Source organism: Amia ocellicauda, chromosome 6 (assembly GCF_036373705.1).
Source record: "Amia ocellicauda isolate fAmiCal2 chromosome 6, fAmiCal2.hap1, whole genome shotgun sequence".
Classification (NCBI taxonomy): domain Eukaryota; kingdom Metazoa; phylum Chordata; class Actinopteri; order Amiiformes; family Amiidae; genus Amia; species Amia ocellicauda.
In genome coordinates this window covers 9,648,651-9,662,416 of record NC_089855.1, presented here as the reverse complement: position 1 = coordinate 9,662,416, position 13,766 = coordinate 9,648,651, and the positions used below count along the sequence as shown (strand labels likewise).

Genomic DNA, 13,766 nt, shown 5'->3' with positions numbered 1-13,766 from the left:
AAAAAATTAACTTTTTGTAAGACTGCCAAACAGGGTCTTTCCATTTGTTTGTTTTTTTACATCTTTCAAAGTAACAAAGTCCCCACAAACCATTAGTACTCAAAAATCTGACAGAAATGCTCATCTGTTGGAAAGATTGGCCTTAATACAGGCTTCAAATCTCTATATTACCCTGGAGGGACTATAAGGATTGTGACGCAGCCTAGTAACAAAGGTTTGTTTAGTCGCTGCTGCACTCGGAAACAGGAGGGTTCGCTTCCCCGATACTAATTAAATTTAGACACCAGACGGGAAGGCTTTTGTTTGACTGCATTGAGATGAGCAGATCGTTCTGGACCCGGGTTATGGGAGTTGTCAGGCCTGAAAAATAACATTTTGAACTGTAAAAATAGAAAAAAAATTATGATGATATGATGGATTTGGCTTTTAAAAGCAGATCTCAAACACGCTTCCTTTACTGTCTCTTAATAAATGTATTCCAGTAACTCATGATGAACACACAAAGAACAGTCTCTGATGTACACATCTCAGAGGGCAAGAAAAATAATATAAATCTATGCAGATGGGCAGATTATGGTGCATTCTGTAGGTTGCGTTAACTCCATCTTTCTTTACACTTTTCTGTGCTGTGCTCTCGCTCACTGCGTCTCTCTCTTTCCCTCTCTCTCTCTCGGTATCTATTTTTGCTGGCTGAGAGATGATGGTGTGAAGCACCATATTCAGGACTAAACCTTTCACTTCCCCCCCCACTACACACTCTCCCTCCCTCTCGCTCTCTCATTTCCTCTCCCCTGCCTCGTTCCCCAGTCCCTCGTCTTCGGTTGTGCCTGTCACTTAGCAACTCTCCCCACTATGAGCAGAGGACAAAAGGGACTGGAGAAGTGGCCAGAGCAATCACTCACATCTCCGCCACAATAGCTCAGCACTTTAAAAAAAAACTCCCATGATCCTCCTGAGTGGATTGATTCCACCCCCCCACCCCCACCTTTTTTATTTTCTATTAAGCCTATGTATTCCATAAGCCATTTCTGAAATTATCAGCCTCTCACTCTCCTATGTGAGTAACCCGGGGGGTGGGGGGGTGGCAAAGATATGTTTTATTTTCCAGGGAATGTGAAAATGTGAACATCTCGATTGTTTGTTCTTGCGTTTTATTAGGCATCCCCCCAGTGAATGGAAGAAGTAGGCTGCATTTCCGCTCTTTAAAAAAAAAAATAGACAAACATAAATAGCAATTCGAAAGCGAGAGGATCTAAAATTAAACAAACAGAGGAGGAAAACGATAATAGCATCTTCTCATCTGAGAAATAGGCAAGGCAAAAGCAGACGTTCTCGTCTTATGGTGGCACTTAAAGCCGGCAGCCCACACCTATTTTGAGGGAAGCACTGTGGTCTGTTGTGATCACAGCATAGACAGTGGCGTACTTAAGAACATAAGAAAGTGTACAAACAAGAGGAGGCCTTTCGACCTGCCGTGGTTGTTTGGTGTCCATTAATAGCCAAGTGATCCAAGGATCCTATCCAGTCTGTTTTTGAATGTTCCCAAATTGTCTCTTCAGCCACATCGCTGGGGAGTTTGTTCAGATTGTGACGCCTCTCTGTGTGAAGAAGTGTCTCCTGTTTTCTGTCTTGAATGCCTTGAAGCCCAATTTCCATTTGTGTCCCGGGAATCATGTCATCCATTATACACTACTCTGCAACTTCATACAGGGTTACCAGTTACAGTCGTCTAACTGGAAAAATATATAACTATTCCTACTGGGTCTCCAATTCACAAGCCAAGCCTAGCCTCTGCCAGCTCCTGAGGTCTGGCGTGAACACGGTATGCCACTTCGCATATGAGGTCAGAGAATAGCAGCAGCTGCTCGCTCACCCCTAAAATATTCTGCAAGTACAGGATTTTAGCCTAATAGTTTTCAACACTTCAGTAAATTGACTTCAAGTTTTCAATTCCAAATCCACACTAGTCCACTAGAAAACATTTAACGCAATAAAAGCGCAGGTTCTAAGTATGTCATTCCCTAACGAATCAAGACCGTCAAGTGTCACTTGAAGACACCACCGTCTCAAGACACTTGTTACCTATGGTGTTTTCCTCTGAGAACTCAAATTGCTGATGAATATTTAGGTTTGGAGACCCATTGACATTTAAATTGCTACTGCTCATCTCAGGACACATTTAAGCTCGAGACATCGTGTTGTGTTTAGTTAGCAATTGCTCAGTCATTGAGGTTATTAAATTCAGATTGAAATTGATGGAAAATGCTGAAAATTAACATTGACGTCTAACCCTGAGTTCGCCAGAAGTTGAACATATTCATAAAAAAATTCTCATTTTCAGAGAGAATTCATTTTGAACCTGACCGTTATCTTCACTTCAACTCCTGGTAGAGGTCATAATTGGAGTTGACATTTCACAGAAGAAATCATTTGAAAAAACTAAAAAAACAAAAACTACTATCATGTCTTTGTGTAGGGCCTCTCTTGGACAATATTCTAGTGTGGTCCATAAATCTAATGAGTTACAAAGCAATCTAACTGCCAATTTAAACGTTACAATTAACACTGTACATCAAAATAAACATTCTGGTCTACATTCACAACTGGGTAGATTTACAGCTCCTAGGAATGATCTATTCAGCATGCCTGTGCGTGTCACGGACAGCATACGAAACAGTCAAACGAGTGGAGGCAGCCATTTGAGCCCCGAAATGGGAATTACTGTGCTCTTGCCCTCTGGCCTTGTTGTCCGCTCACATTGTGTTTCAGAGCTGGAGGAAGGCACATTGGCCCAGCTGGTACATCCCAGGGGCACAAGCTTTATGAGGCTAGCTGGCACAGTCAAAAACAACCAAAGGTAAAGGAGTCAAGCTGGTCTGCATACCAAATAATTGAGGGATTTTTGAAGGATTTGTTTTTCATTCCAAACAAAGGGAAGCCATTCTTGAAAAAGGGCATATCAAATAAAAAGACATACAAAATAAAAAGGCAGTGTTGGTGCAGAAAAACTGACATCCAAACCTCTTCATTTGTATATTACAAGATAAAAACAAAGGGAAACGATCAAACCAAGGAATACGTTAAGTGCTAACAACCCACAACCTATAGTTTTTGTGTTACCCCCCACAATGTTATAAGGCAAGGTTTGCCACAGAGGACAATGCATTCAAATGCTTTTGCCGTGTGATTGATGCAGCATCATCAATGTATATAGAACTCACCATGTGGTTTACTGTCAGAGGTGAGAAGGGAAGGTGTGAAATGACAAGTTGAAGAACAAGCTGCCAATACAACGGTGAACTCACGATCTCGAAGAAAGACTGGCCTGCATTTGTATCGGGGTAGGAATACATAAATACAAACATAAAATCTCTGAGCTCTTTCTTTATGCCAGTGCGGTGAATCGTCTGTAAAGTATACCTCAAAGCCCGCCTGGGTGAACAGAGCTGTGGACTCTGTGTTATTGGGCATGGGGAGCTCTTAAAGGGTTACACAGCTGGCATTGAGCTCGTTATTATTCAACATTAGGCCCTGAATGACAATAGTGCACTATTAAAGTTTAATCAGCCACTTTTGTTGATTTTTTTTCCTGCTCTCTCTTTCTCTCTGTGCTTTTAAAGACTCAATCCCACTCACTCAGCCAAAGCCTCTCTGGTCTCTCTCTCTCTCGCTCTCTCTCTCACACACATACACGCTGTCACTCAACACGCAGACGAGCACTCAAAGCAACAAGCACATCAGGCTCCAGACACCACTAGACACCACAGACCCACTGGGCAGTTTGTGCTCAGACACCTTTAACCAGAGAGACGACTTAAAAGATACGCCCCTCACTCGTCTTATAACCAGCACAATCAAATTAAAGAAGCTTTGCCATTTCACGGAGGGTTGACAATTAAATGCTCTGCAACAGCATGAGCAACACTCTGAAACAAGAAGCCACTGGGCTATAAGCTATGGTAGCGCTGAGAAAACCAAGAGAAACTAATTATTTTCCACCAGGCCAACCTAGAGATTTTTCAGGAACACCGAATGTGCGATGTGAGGTCTCTCCATCCTAGAGAAAGATTTGTCAGACATTTGGGTTGGGGAAAAACTGAAACGCACATTCTATAAAATGCTCCTTTCAAATATGCAAATGGGGATAGAAAGGTTTTCATACATTTTTAAATAATACATGAATGAAAGCATGAATAAATGAATGGATAGATAATTAAATAAATAAGTAGGCTAATCTGAAGGGATCACATTGCAAGAATGGGAGAAGAGACTGCAGTCGGCGCAGATGGGTTTTAAGTTTATGCTCTCTGCTTGGTGGCCCCAGAGCACCAGCCTGGCACCCGTACCGGCTCCGACACCAATCAGGGGACACCGGTTTAGCTCCACGATTCCTCACTCTCGTCGGCTGCAGGTTACAGGGTCAGAAAAACAGGCCATCCAAAATTCATAAGCAGGGGAGAAACAACAGGACAGCCTAGCAATCAATTTGGAAAGAAATCTAAAATAATTAAATAATATTGATCTGAAAAGCAAAGCGTGCAATTTATCTTTTGGACTGGCGCCTATAACATCAGCATCACCGTGCATCGGTCGGCTTATGAGAAATAGAAAAGATGCCATAGCCAGGTAGTGCAGAAATCTATTCCTCCTCCACTACTCTGATTAAGCATGAATGAAAACCTGTCATACCGAGGCCTCCCGGGATAAGAGGGGAAGGTATTAAACCACGGTGCTGCTTTCCCCCCCTTTATTGTCTGCCTCTGTCAGATAATGACCGTGGCCTGTACGGGCTGACCCAGTTACCAGAGACTGCGTCCCCCCGCTTCTGGAGGCCTGTGTGGGCTGTTTGTCTCGGAATTACACAGCGCAACGCGAGAGGCTCTGAACCGTAAGATTATAACAGCGAGCGCTTCCCACTGAGCCTCGCACGCAGCGGTATCTGTTGCCTGATAAGACCAGAGACTATAAACACTTTGTTCAGTGAAGCTCTGACTAAAAAAGCACCAGCGTGCGCGCACACACACACACACACACACACACACGTTCACAGGACACAGCTCATACTTTCACATACTTCCTTCCTCCTCACACCATGTGAGAAACAGAAGGGCGGAGGGAGTGCACTTTGCTTTTGTAATCAGCTGCAGCAGCATAATTACACGTAATTAAACCGTTTTTTTTTTTTTTTAAGAGTTCCTGCGCGTCAAACTGGATCGACAGAATGTATGTAATTCCAAAGTCTGGAACGCTTGTCAGTCCGGAGAATATGTACACAACATGACAGAGTAATACCTAGCGTGGAAAAATACCACTGTATTAGTTTGCAAAGCAAGCCTGTATGTGTCAATTAAGCAAATAACTTTGCTGACTTTTACAGGCATTGAGTTCTCTCCACATGACTATGTATGTGCAGAAGAACAAATCTGTATAACCGCACTTACAAATGTATAGACTTTGGGGGAAAGGGAATGTCATTATTTGCCTGCATACAAGGATGAGTCGCAATGTGATGAATAGTAACGGAATATGACATACCCTGAATGGTTGTTCAGCAGCTATGGAAAACATTTCTGATCATGGTCACTTCGGAGTAAAATAATCTTTCTAAAAAGATAAACGAAAACTGAGGATACAGGTAGAGACGATTACAGTAAGGGGCTCGGGGTGGAGTAGCCAGATCAATAGTTAATAACAAAAGAAATCAGTGTTTAAATCAAGCTTTTTTTAAAGAAATAATTAAACCAATTAGAGATTACAATCTTAGAAAGGTATAATGTTTTGGTTCTATAGACTGTCAAACAACAATTGGCTTATGAAGTAACAATTCATCTCAGTAGGTGGGCGTAGACACAATCAATCATGTTTTCATAAAAAAACACAACCACAAAATGCTGTAATGACCATGATTTATATTTTACCGGACTTTATACCAGAATGCCAGGAATCTGAAGGGGATCTGAACCTGTCGGTTCATGTGTATATTGAAAACAGAATTAGCATATTTCATAGTAGCAATTTCTCTTTGTCTTAAAGTACAGTCACCTGATGAAAGAATCATTACGTGGGGCAGGATATTCTGCGAATTGTGTTGTGTGTGGGTTTTGTATGCCTGTGAAAAGAACCCTGAACTGCAATTACAATAAGGATGAAACAGGAGAGAGAGATAAAAGGAGGCGAGCAAAAGAAACTAAAGATGATCTGATAAGAGCGAAGAAGAAAAGCTAAAGAGCTTAGAGAGAAAAAAGAAAAGAGAATTCTGATTAGCCTGAACGGTGTCTCCACACAATTACGGATGCAGAGCGAGGGGCCGCGGATCTGCTTTGCAATTATAAGCTCGTAAAACAGGAACCGCCAGAGCGCGAGAGGACTGCAGTCAAGGCCGTGTCTATTTTGGGATTAGCAGAGAAGTCGTCCACTGCAATTTGAATCCTGGTGGCAAACCCCAGCCACCACGTCCTATTGCTGGCAAATCACATTAATGAGCAGCAGAGTAACTTGGTCACACAACCAGCAACTGGAAGGTCATTGCTAATTGAATTACCCACTTCTGTCAAGGCAATCTGCCTCAGTGACTGGCTGATGGAAGGCTGTAGATAATCATTAGGTGGCACCTCGGCGCACAGAGTCAGCCCCAGCCTGAATTGATTACAGGTTTGATTCACAGCCGATTCTCCCCGGAGACCGAATCCTCCGGTGATAAATGACATCAGCGGGAGGGGGGCGGCAGATCAAAATAGCACGTTATCAAGGCTTTATTAACTGATCAATAACAACGCAGGGCATCCTAATAACCCAATTATTAATGTTTTCTGGCCCGGCATTGATTAGATACACGCATGGTAGCCCAGCCGCAATTTAAGAAAGACAGGGGTGGAATGCAAAAAATGAAAATAAAGCACTGTAACGGCAAAACGTGGTCTACTGTATTGTACAGTTTTCTTTAATAAATAGCAGGTGCACGAACTGTAGCGAAGAGGGCGATGCACCGGTCCCCGAAACGTACTGCAGGTACAACTGATGCCAAGGCCTCATGCTGACATTGGACCCTGTGATTCACAATCCAGGCGCTCAGCGGTCACGTGGTTTCTCTGAAAGCCTGCCATGATTGCCCAGAACACCTTTGAGGAGGTGCTGGAAGGGCAGTCTAGTTATCACACTAATCCTTCATCTTCAGGGAACTGGAAGCATCAGCCTTGAACAGCAGGGCTCACACCACACCTCTGATGTAGGGGCATCCTCCAACAATCTGCGATGCTCACTGGAGCTTGCCTCACAGGAGGCATGAAATCAGACAATTCTGATTCACCTCGGGGCTGCGAGGACTGCGATTGGGCTGGAAAAACACTGAGCTCACCGGGTGTACACCTGTTAAGCCAATTTAAACCGAATACGGCGATGAGTAACATCCATCAAGACAAAATGTGGTTACACCAATATACAGATGGGGGGGTAAAAAAAGCCAATTCCTTTTTATCCACAGATCAAAAGTGCAGAAGGGGACTGACTACTATCCTTTCAGAAACAGTATCAAACCAATAGAAAACTTTTCTTATGATCAAATATATTTCATTTTTATATAGTATTTTAGAGAAATGCATATTCTACAGTTATGGATGAAATCAGACAATATTTTGATGTTAGGCACTCTTTGTTTAAATTCTTCTGGGGGGATGGGGGGTTCAGTGACATAAAAATTTAAAAAGAAAAAAATAGATCAGATACTAAAATTAACTAGCTTAGCTACAGATTCCTATGGAACACCAGTGACCGGCATGCGATTGTGTGTTAGCACTCCCGCACATGCATGAACACGCATGCACACTCATTTACCGGAGGCGTGGGTGCATCGTGAGACAATAGGCCTGGCGTTCACACCACGGTAAACACCGCCTCATGCACAATCAATCTGCAAACACTGTGCAAAGCTCTGCCAGGGCTGTAACAAACATGTCTCCTCAAAAACAAACAGATAAACCATATGCCATATTAGTCATCAGCCTTCAACTGGGACTCCCAGAACAATTACAGGAGCAGGGGAAGGGGGTCTCTGTTATTAGTGACTGACACAGTACAAAAGCATCCTTCACGTCACCCCGCCTGCAAACACGGCGAGAGGGAAACGCTTCTAATGAGAGAGCCAGCGGCACGGCCACAGCAGGGGAGTGGAACCGGGCCTGCCGCGCTCTGATTAGTCACAGGGCTGACACATTTCGGACAACGTCGAACGCCTACAGCAGCGGGGTTTGTCACAGCGCTGCAAATCAGTGTTAAACCCGGCCCTCTTCAACAGGGACCGGCTCAAAACAGAGAACACAGGTGGGGCTGTAAAAGGACAGCATTCTTTATACACTGCGCCACCAAACCCCGCCGGGAAGACAAGAATGCAGTCTGGCTGCTTGACCACGCAGAACTCACTATGTGAAATAGATTATGCAGCCGTGTAATACTTTATACATGTTTTAGCCTCGCACCAGGTGAGTGCGACACTCAGCTCTTAGCCTTTCTCATCCAAGGCCATGCGATTTTTCACACAAATGGGTTAGTCATAAATTTGCATTCTTCAAATTCTGGAATGAATCAGATCCATGCAAAGACAAATGGGGCAGAAAAACATCTTGGACAGAAAGCCGAAGTGCCTTCCTGAAGTCTTGGAGACCCTCTTGCAGGCAGAACTCCAAAAACCAAAAACCAAAGCAATTATCCAGTTAACGACACAGAATCACACTGAAAAGATTTTGTATGGGAAATTCAAGCTGCTGAATAATCAAATCCATTAATAGAATACAAAATAATCTGATATGCTTTGATTTACTTCAGCTGTGTTTGACCAGGACACCCCAGTATCATTACAACATATTAGCACTTTTAGCTTTTCAGAAATCTGAAAGTGATAAATCACCTGAACAACTTTCTCTGTGAAAAATCTGAACTACATTGAACTGGTCAAAGCTGTAGCATGATTAGAATTTATAGATAAGAATGTATATTTTCATCTATAGCACTGAAAGTACACATGGAAAAACTCCATGTACTGAACAAAATGAGAGAAGCTTAACTGCTACTAGATAAATATATAAATAAAATAAAAACAAATACCTTCCTTGCCCCATGGCCTCACATACGTGTGTCCTTTAAAGCATTTTTAGTTTTAGTTTCTTACATGTAAAATCGGTGGCTACATGCTAGGTAACCTAATGATCAGAAACACTGTTACAAAACAAGCGCTGATTTTTGTCTGAACCAATCTGTGAAGTGATTGCTTGGCTTGTTTGATTGTTTATTTAAAGAAAGGGGGAAAAAAAATGAAATCCTAATCAAGATCAATGCAATTATACGATTTCCATTTCAGTCTTTAAATATTTTGATTTCGAAAGCCTTAATCAAGTCTATTCCCCATTAAATAATTTTCTCTTGAATAACTAACAGTATGTTTTCCTCGTTTATGTACGTTTTGTTTCTTGGGGGGGTTCCCACGATGACATTTGTTTTAGTTTCGTATGTCGTGCTTCACAGATAAAGAAAATCTTTTAGGGACTTTTCACCAGTTCATTTTCAGTCAGAAGTGAAAGTGTACAGAAAACTAGCCGTGCTAATACACACAGTGGGGAGACACCTCTTCAACATCTCATGATTTAGACTTTTTCTGGTATCTCCAGCTCTCGGCCTGTTACCTTCTCTCAGTCTGTGTGGTGTTAGAAATCCTAATATTCATTGTGTTTGTCTGGCAGGTGGCCTAGGCTGCATGTGCACAAAAACAACAAGGACAACTCGCAGTGTGGAGCGATGTGAATGCATGTACATATGTTCCCGTCCCCCAGAAGGTAGTACAGCATGTGAAAGGGACTCCGGGAGAGCTGGTGTAGAGCAGAGAATTCCTGCTGCAGGGGACACTCTGGAGAATTCGTAGACACTTCCAGAGGTAAAGGGTTAATTAAAAGCTAATTAGGCAGAAAATTAAGGGCAGAAACACGGCGTTCCAGCTGTGCGTGTGTTCTGGTGTAGTGGGTATACAGATTTAAGATCTCGCTGCCACGGAGGAGAAGAGAGGAACATCCCTTAATGCGCCGCTCCCGATGTTCTTCAGACTATTGCTCGGGCAGCTCTCCCCCGAACAAAGAAGCGTTTTATCATCACACTGACAAAGGGAAAAAATGTGAGGCACGTAGTCTCATAGTTTACATATACTGTAATGAGCAATCCGAGTTCTGACAGCGACAGTGAAGCGAAATTAAAAACTCCGGGTTCAGCTGGTGCAGAGAATCGCGTGGCAAAGGGGGATGGGGTGGGAGGGGGGCATTGAGAGAAAAGGTAAGCCGTTTGTATGCGAACATCCTCACGGGGTCTGTTCGCGTTCGTGGTCAGCGTGCGTCTGCCAAGGGCAATGCGTGCGTCTCTCAGCCGGCTGTCATGTTTGCGATACGTGCGGATGTGTCTGCAGGGGTGCGTGTGTGAGGGTGAGGGGCCGAGTGCGTGGTTTGTGTGCTTTAAGGTACTGTTTGTGCTGGTGTCACATTGCCAGTGGAGTGTGAGAGTGTGTGTGTATGTGTGTAAGTGTGAGTGTGTGTGTGTGAGAAGCAGGCTGAGGTGTCAGTGTTTGACTACAGCGGGCATGTTGGTGCTCACAGCTCCGTGGCTCTAATGAGGCTGAGCCGCGCGGGCTGTTCATCACCCCGCACCTGTCATCTCGGCGGCTCTCCGCAGTGCCGCGCACCGCCACAGACCACCTGGCTCGATGGGGATGATTAGGAAGCTTACGAGCAAATCATGTTCTCCGCTGTGTCAGGGAATCAATTTTTTATCCAGCCCTGACGCCGCGGAGCACGGGAGCTGCACAAAGGACAGCGAGCGCTCCGGCGCTGACTCACGGCTCCGGCAAGACGCGAGGCGCCACAATAGCGCATTCCCCTCACCTCCCTTATCAGTCCCATGCCACCCGAAAGCTGCTGCGCAAGATTAAGTGCTCCTCGCCAATCTCCGAGAGCGCAGGGAGATGTCTTTAATGTGCCCCGTGCCGCTGGAAGCCCGGGCCTGAATGCTGAGAGCGCCGGGGATGAGATTTCAAAGCGCTCTCACGCCTCTGCAGAGGCAGCAATTACAACTCCCCTGCCCACCCACCTACCTCCCTCCCTCCCTCTCCCCTGTTCTCTTGTAAACCAGCCAGACTCATGGGGAAAACACAGCACAACTCAAGCTGCCAATATTATTAATATTTTTTGCATGCCTCCAGGAGGGAGGGAGAGAGAGAGAGAGAGAGAGAGAGAGCACACAGCCCATTTTCAGGGGCTGAAATGATCAGAGAAGGCTATTTCATTTATCTGCGGTGCACAGCGAGATGAAAAGCTGCCTAAATCCTTTAACTCCTCAACTGCTGGATCAGGTCCCCAGGTTTATTTACACTCAGATCTGCCGCCTTAATGCTGTCAACATCATTCACTCTCCCTCCTTCGCTTAATGCTAAATCACTTGTGGCAGAAACCATATTTTAATCATGTGTTCGCCGCGGGGATATTCATTCATTCCGTAACTGGCGGATTTTTTCTGTTTGTCGAAATATGCTATACATCTTTACAAACACCTATTCCTATAGCGAGGGGTTTTCAATCTAAATGAGATGAAGTTAACCTTTAATACGTTCACCCCTTTTGTTATGTAATTTAGTTTCTTACTGTACCAATCACTCTTTGTAAAACTGACCCATCTATTTTGAATGCTGTACAATACTGAAGAAATAGGTCTTATTATAAACATTTTGAAATCTAGAAGATTTATTTCTCCTCCCTGTCCTTTTCATCTCTATAAATATCTGACATCTAACAAAGACGCTTGCCAATTTATACCTGGGATGAAAATAAAGGTCGTGCATGCGATAACAAGCTGGTAACAGAGCCACAGCTATGGCTACAGTCATGTCATTAAAAATAAAATCCACACTGAACTTGCTCACAAAATAAAGAAACTAGCAGAATTATGCTTTCCCATCACTATCTACATACACACATGTGTCTGAAGTGAATGTATTGTTCTTGAAAACATTATTTGTACAATTATTTGTGCAATCATACATACGGGGGATGTTAACGGCAGACCACTAGACCTGCATGCTGTGCCAGACCTCCCCCCAGCTTTAGGAACACAACGCTCTTGGAAATGAAATGGAAACCCTCAGGGAGTTGGGCCGTGTAATGGCTTAAACGAATCTGGCTGTGCAGTGGGTGGAAGTAGAAAGGAAGTCCGTCCTACCTGTGCCAAGGAGTGGTACCTGCGGAGGAGCCAGATCACAAGCAGCATACAGAGGCTGCAAATGAACCAGAGGGAAATTAGAAAGATAAAATGGAGATCTCTGTTTAAGGGATGAACTATTAATGCTTATGAAAACCTCAAACAGGTATTTTTTTTCTCTTTTTCAAGATTAAAATTTAAATTATTCTCTGGCCTGATTCAGGTACTGTATTGCCCTGTAAGTGTCTGTATGGGTGAAATGAAGTTTCTAGAAGATGTGTCTGTTCCCTATTTTTTCTAGGCTGTTTGGTTTCATTTTTAAACTGTAAATGCTTTAAGATCCAATCATAGCGAGAGAGAAACAGAAACTTCTAGGCAATGTCTATCTTCGAGGTAAATCCAGCTCATGGAATGCAATTATCTACAGGATCTACCTGTGTGACACCACTTAGATAAATTAGAAAATGTCTTTTGAGTGTTTTACATACCTGGGGCTAATATAATTCGAATGTCTTTATCTAATTTAAAAATAATAAAATCCCTTTTTTATTCCTGACATCACATAAAAAGTGTCAATGGAAATGTGCTCGAACCGAGTACGCACTGTCTTCAAATTATAGCCTTGAGAGAAGTGCGTGTCAGGGCTGAGAGGCTATATTCACACCTCGTTCTCTTTTTACAGTCGCTAGTTAGCATAAACGTCCAATCATTTCATTCATCAAGACCAACACAATTACGCCGTTTTGTGAGGCCTAATCTTAGTGGTAGACAAAGGGAAACCGAACAAATAACACCTGTACCAGGAGTTTCAGAGGTTACAATGCTAACTAAGATCGATATCTCTCTGTTTGAATATGAGTGAATAGGCCGTGCCTGGAAACACGCAGACAGCAGTTCTGCTATTGAGATTTAATGCCGTCATTTTCATTAACCCCCTGGCTCCCAGTTCCATGGGTGCTTACAGTTTGCCATTCAAGCAAAAAAGAATAGTTATCTTCATAAGCCATGGAAAGATTAACTATTTTGGGGATATAGATGCTTTAGATATAATTCATGGATTTAAAATTTAAAACTACCAAAAAAATCAGATACTCACCATCCTATCAAAGAGAATGTTGCTGTTGCCCTTTTCACTGCAATTATCATCACCTGAGAATACAAATCACCATATTGTCATTACAACAATAAAACACATAGTGAAAACATACTATAATACTTTACTGTGTAATAACGGTGTCTGTTGAAATTGAGCAAAAGTCTATATTTTACACAGAAACAAAAACACAGATCTGTTCAATTCTCTGTTAACTAAATCTGATTTTTCTGATTGGATTCAGAGGAAGTTAGATGTAATCTTAACAGCTTTTCATATACTTATTATAATGCTGGAATGATTTCTGATACACGCACCATAATTAAAATGTCAGCAGCTGTACAATTGAAAAAATACATTGAAACTCCTATTTCTGTGATCAAAGTCCAGAAACAAACTACAAGCAGTCTTAAATAGCATATACAAAAAGCAGCGCAAATGCCGATGCCCTTCA

General features: G+C 43.0%; 1 protein-coding gene across 1 annotated transcript in view; it reads right to left on the bottom strand.

The window, feature by feature from the left end:
• LOC136750900 (uncharacterized) overlaps positions 1 to 13,766 on the bottom strand; it is a 121,116-nt gene that overhangs the window by 103,683 nt on the left and 3,667 nt on the right. The window contains exons 2-3 of the mRNA XM_066706055.1: positions 13,316 to 13,368; positions 12,241 to 12,295 (exon numbers count right to left, since the gene is read on the bottom strand). Of these exons, the coding sequence (XP_066562152.1) occupies positions 12,241 to 12,295; positions 13,316 to 13,368 (108 nt within the window). The remainder of the gene's footprint in view (positions 1 to 12,240; positions 12,296 to 13,315; positions 13,369 to 13,766) is intronic.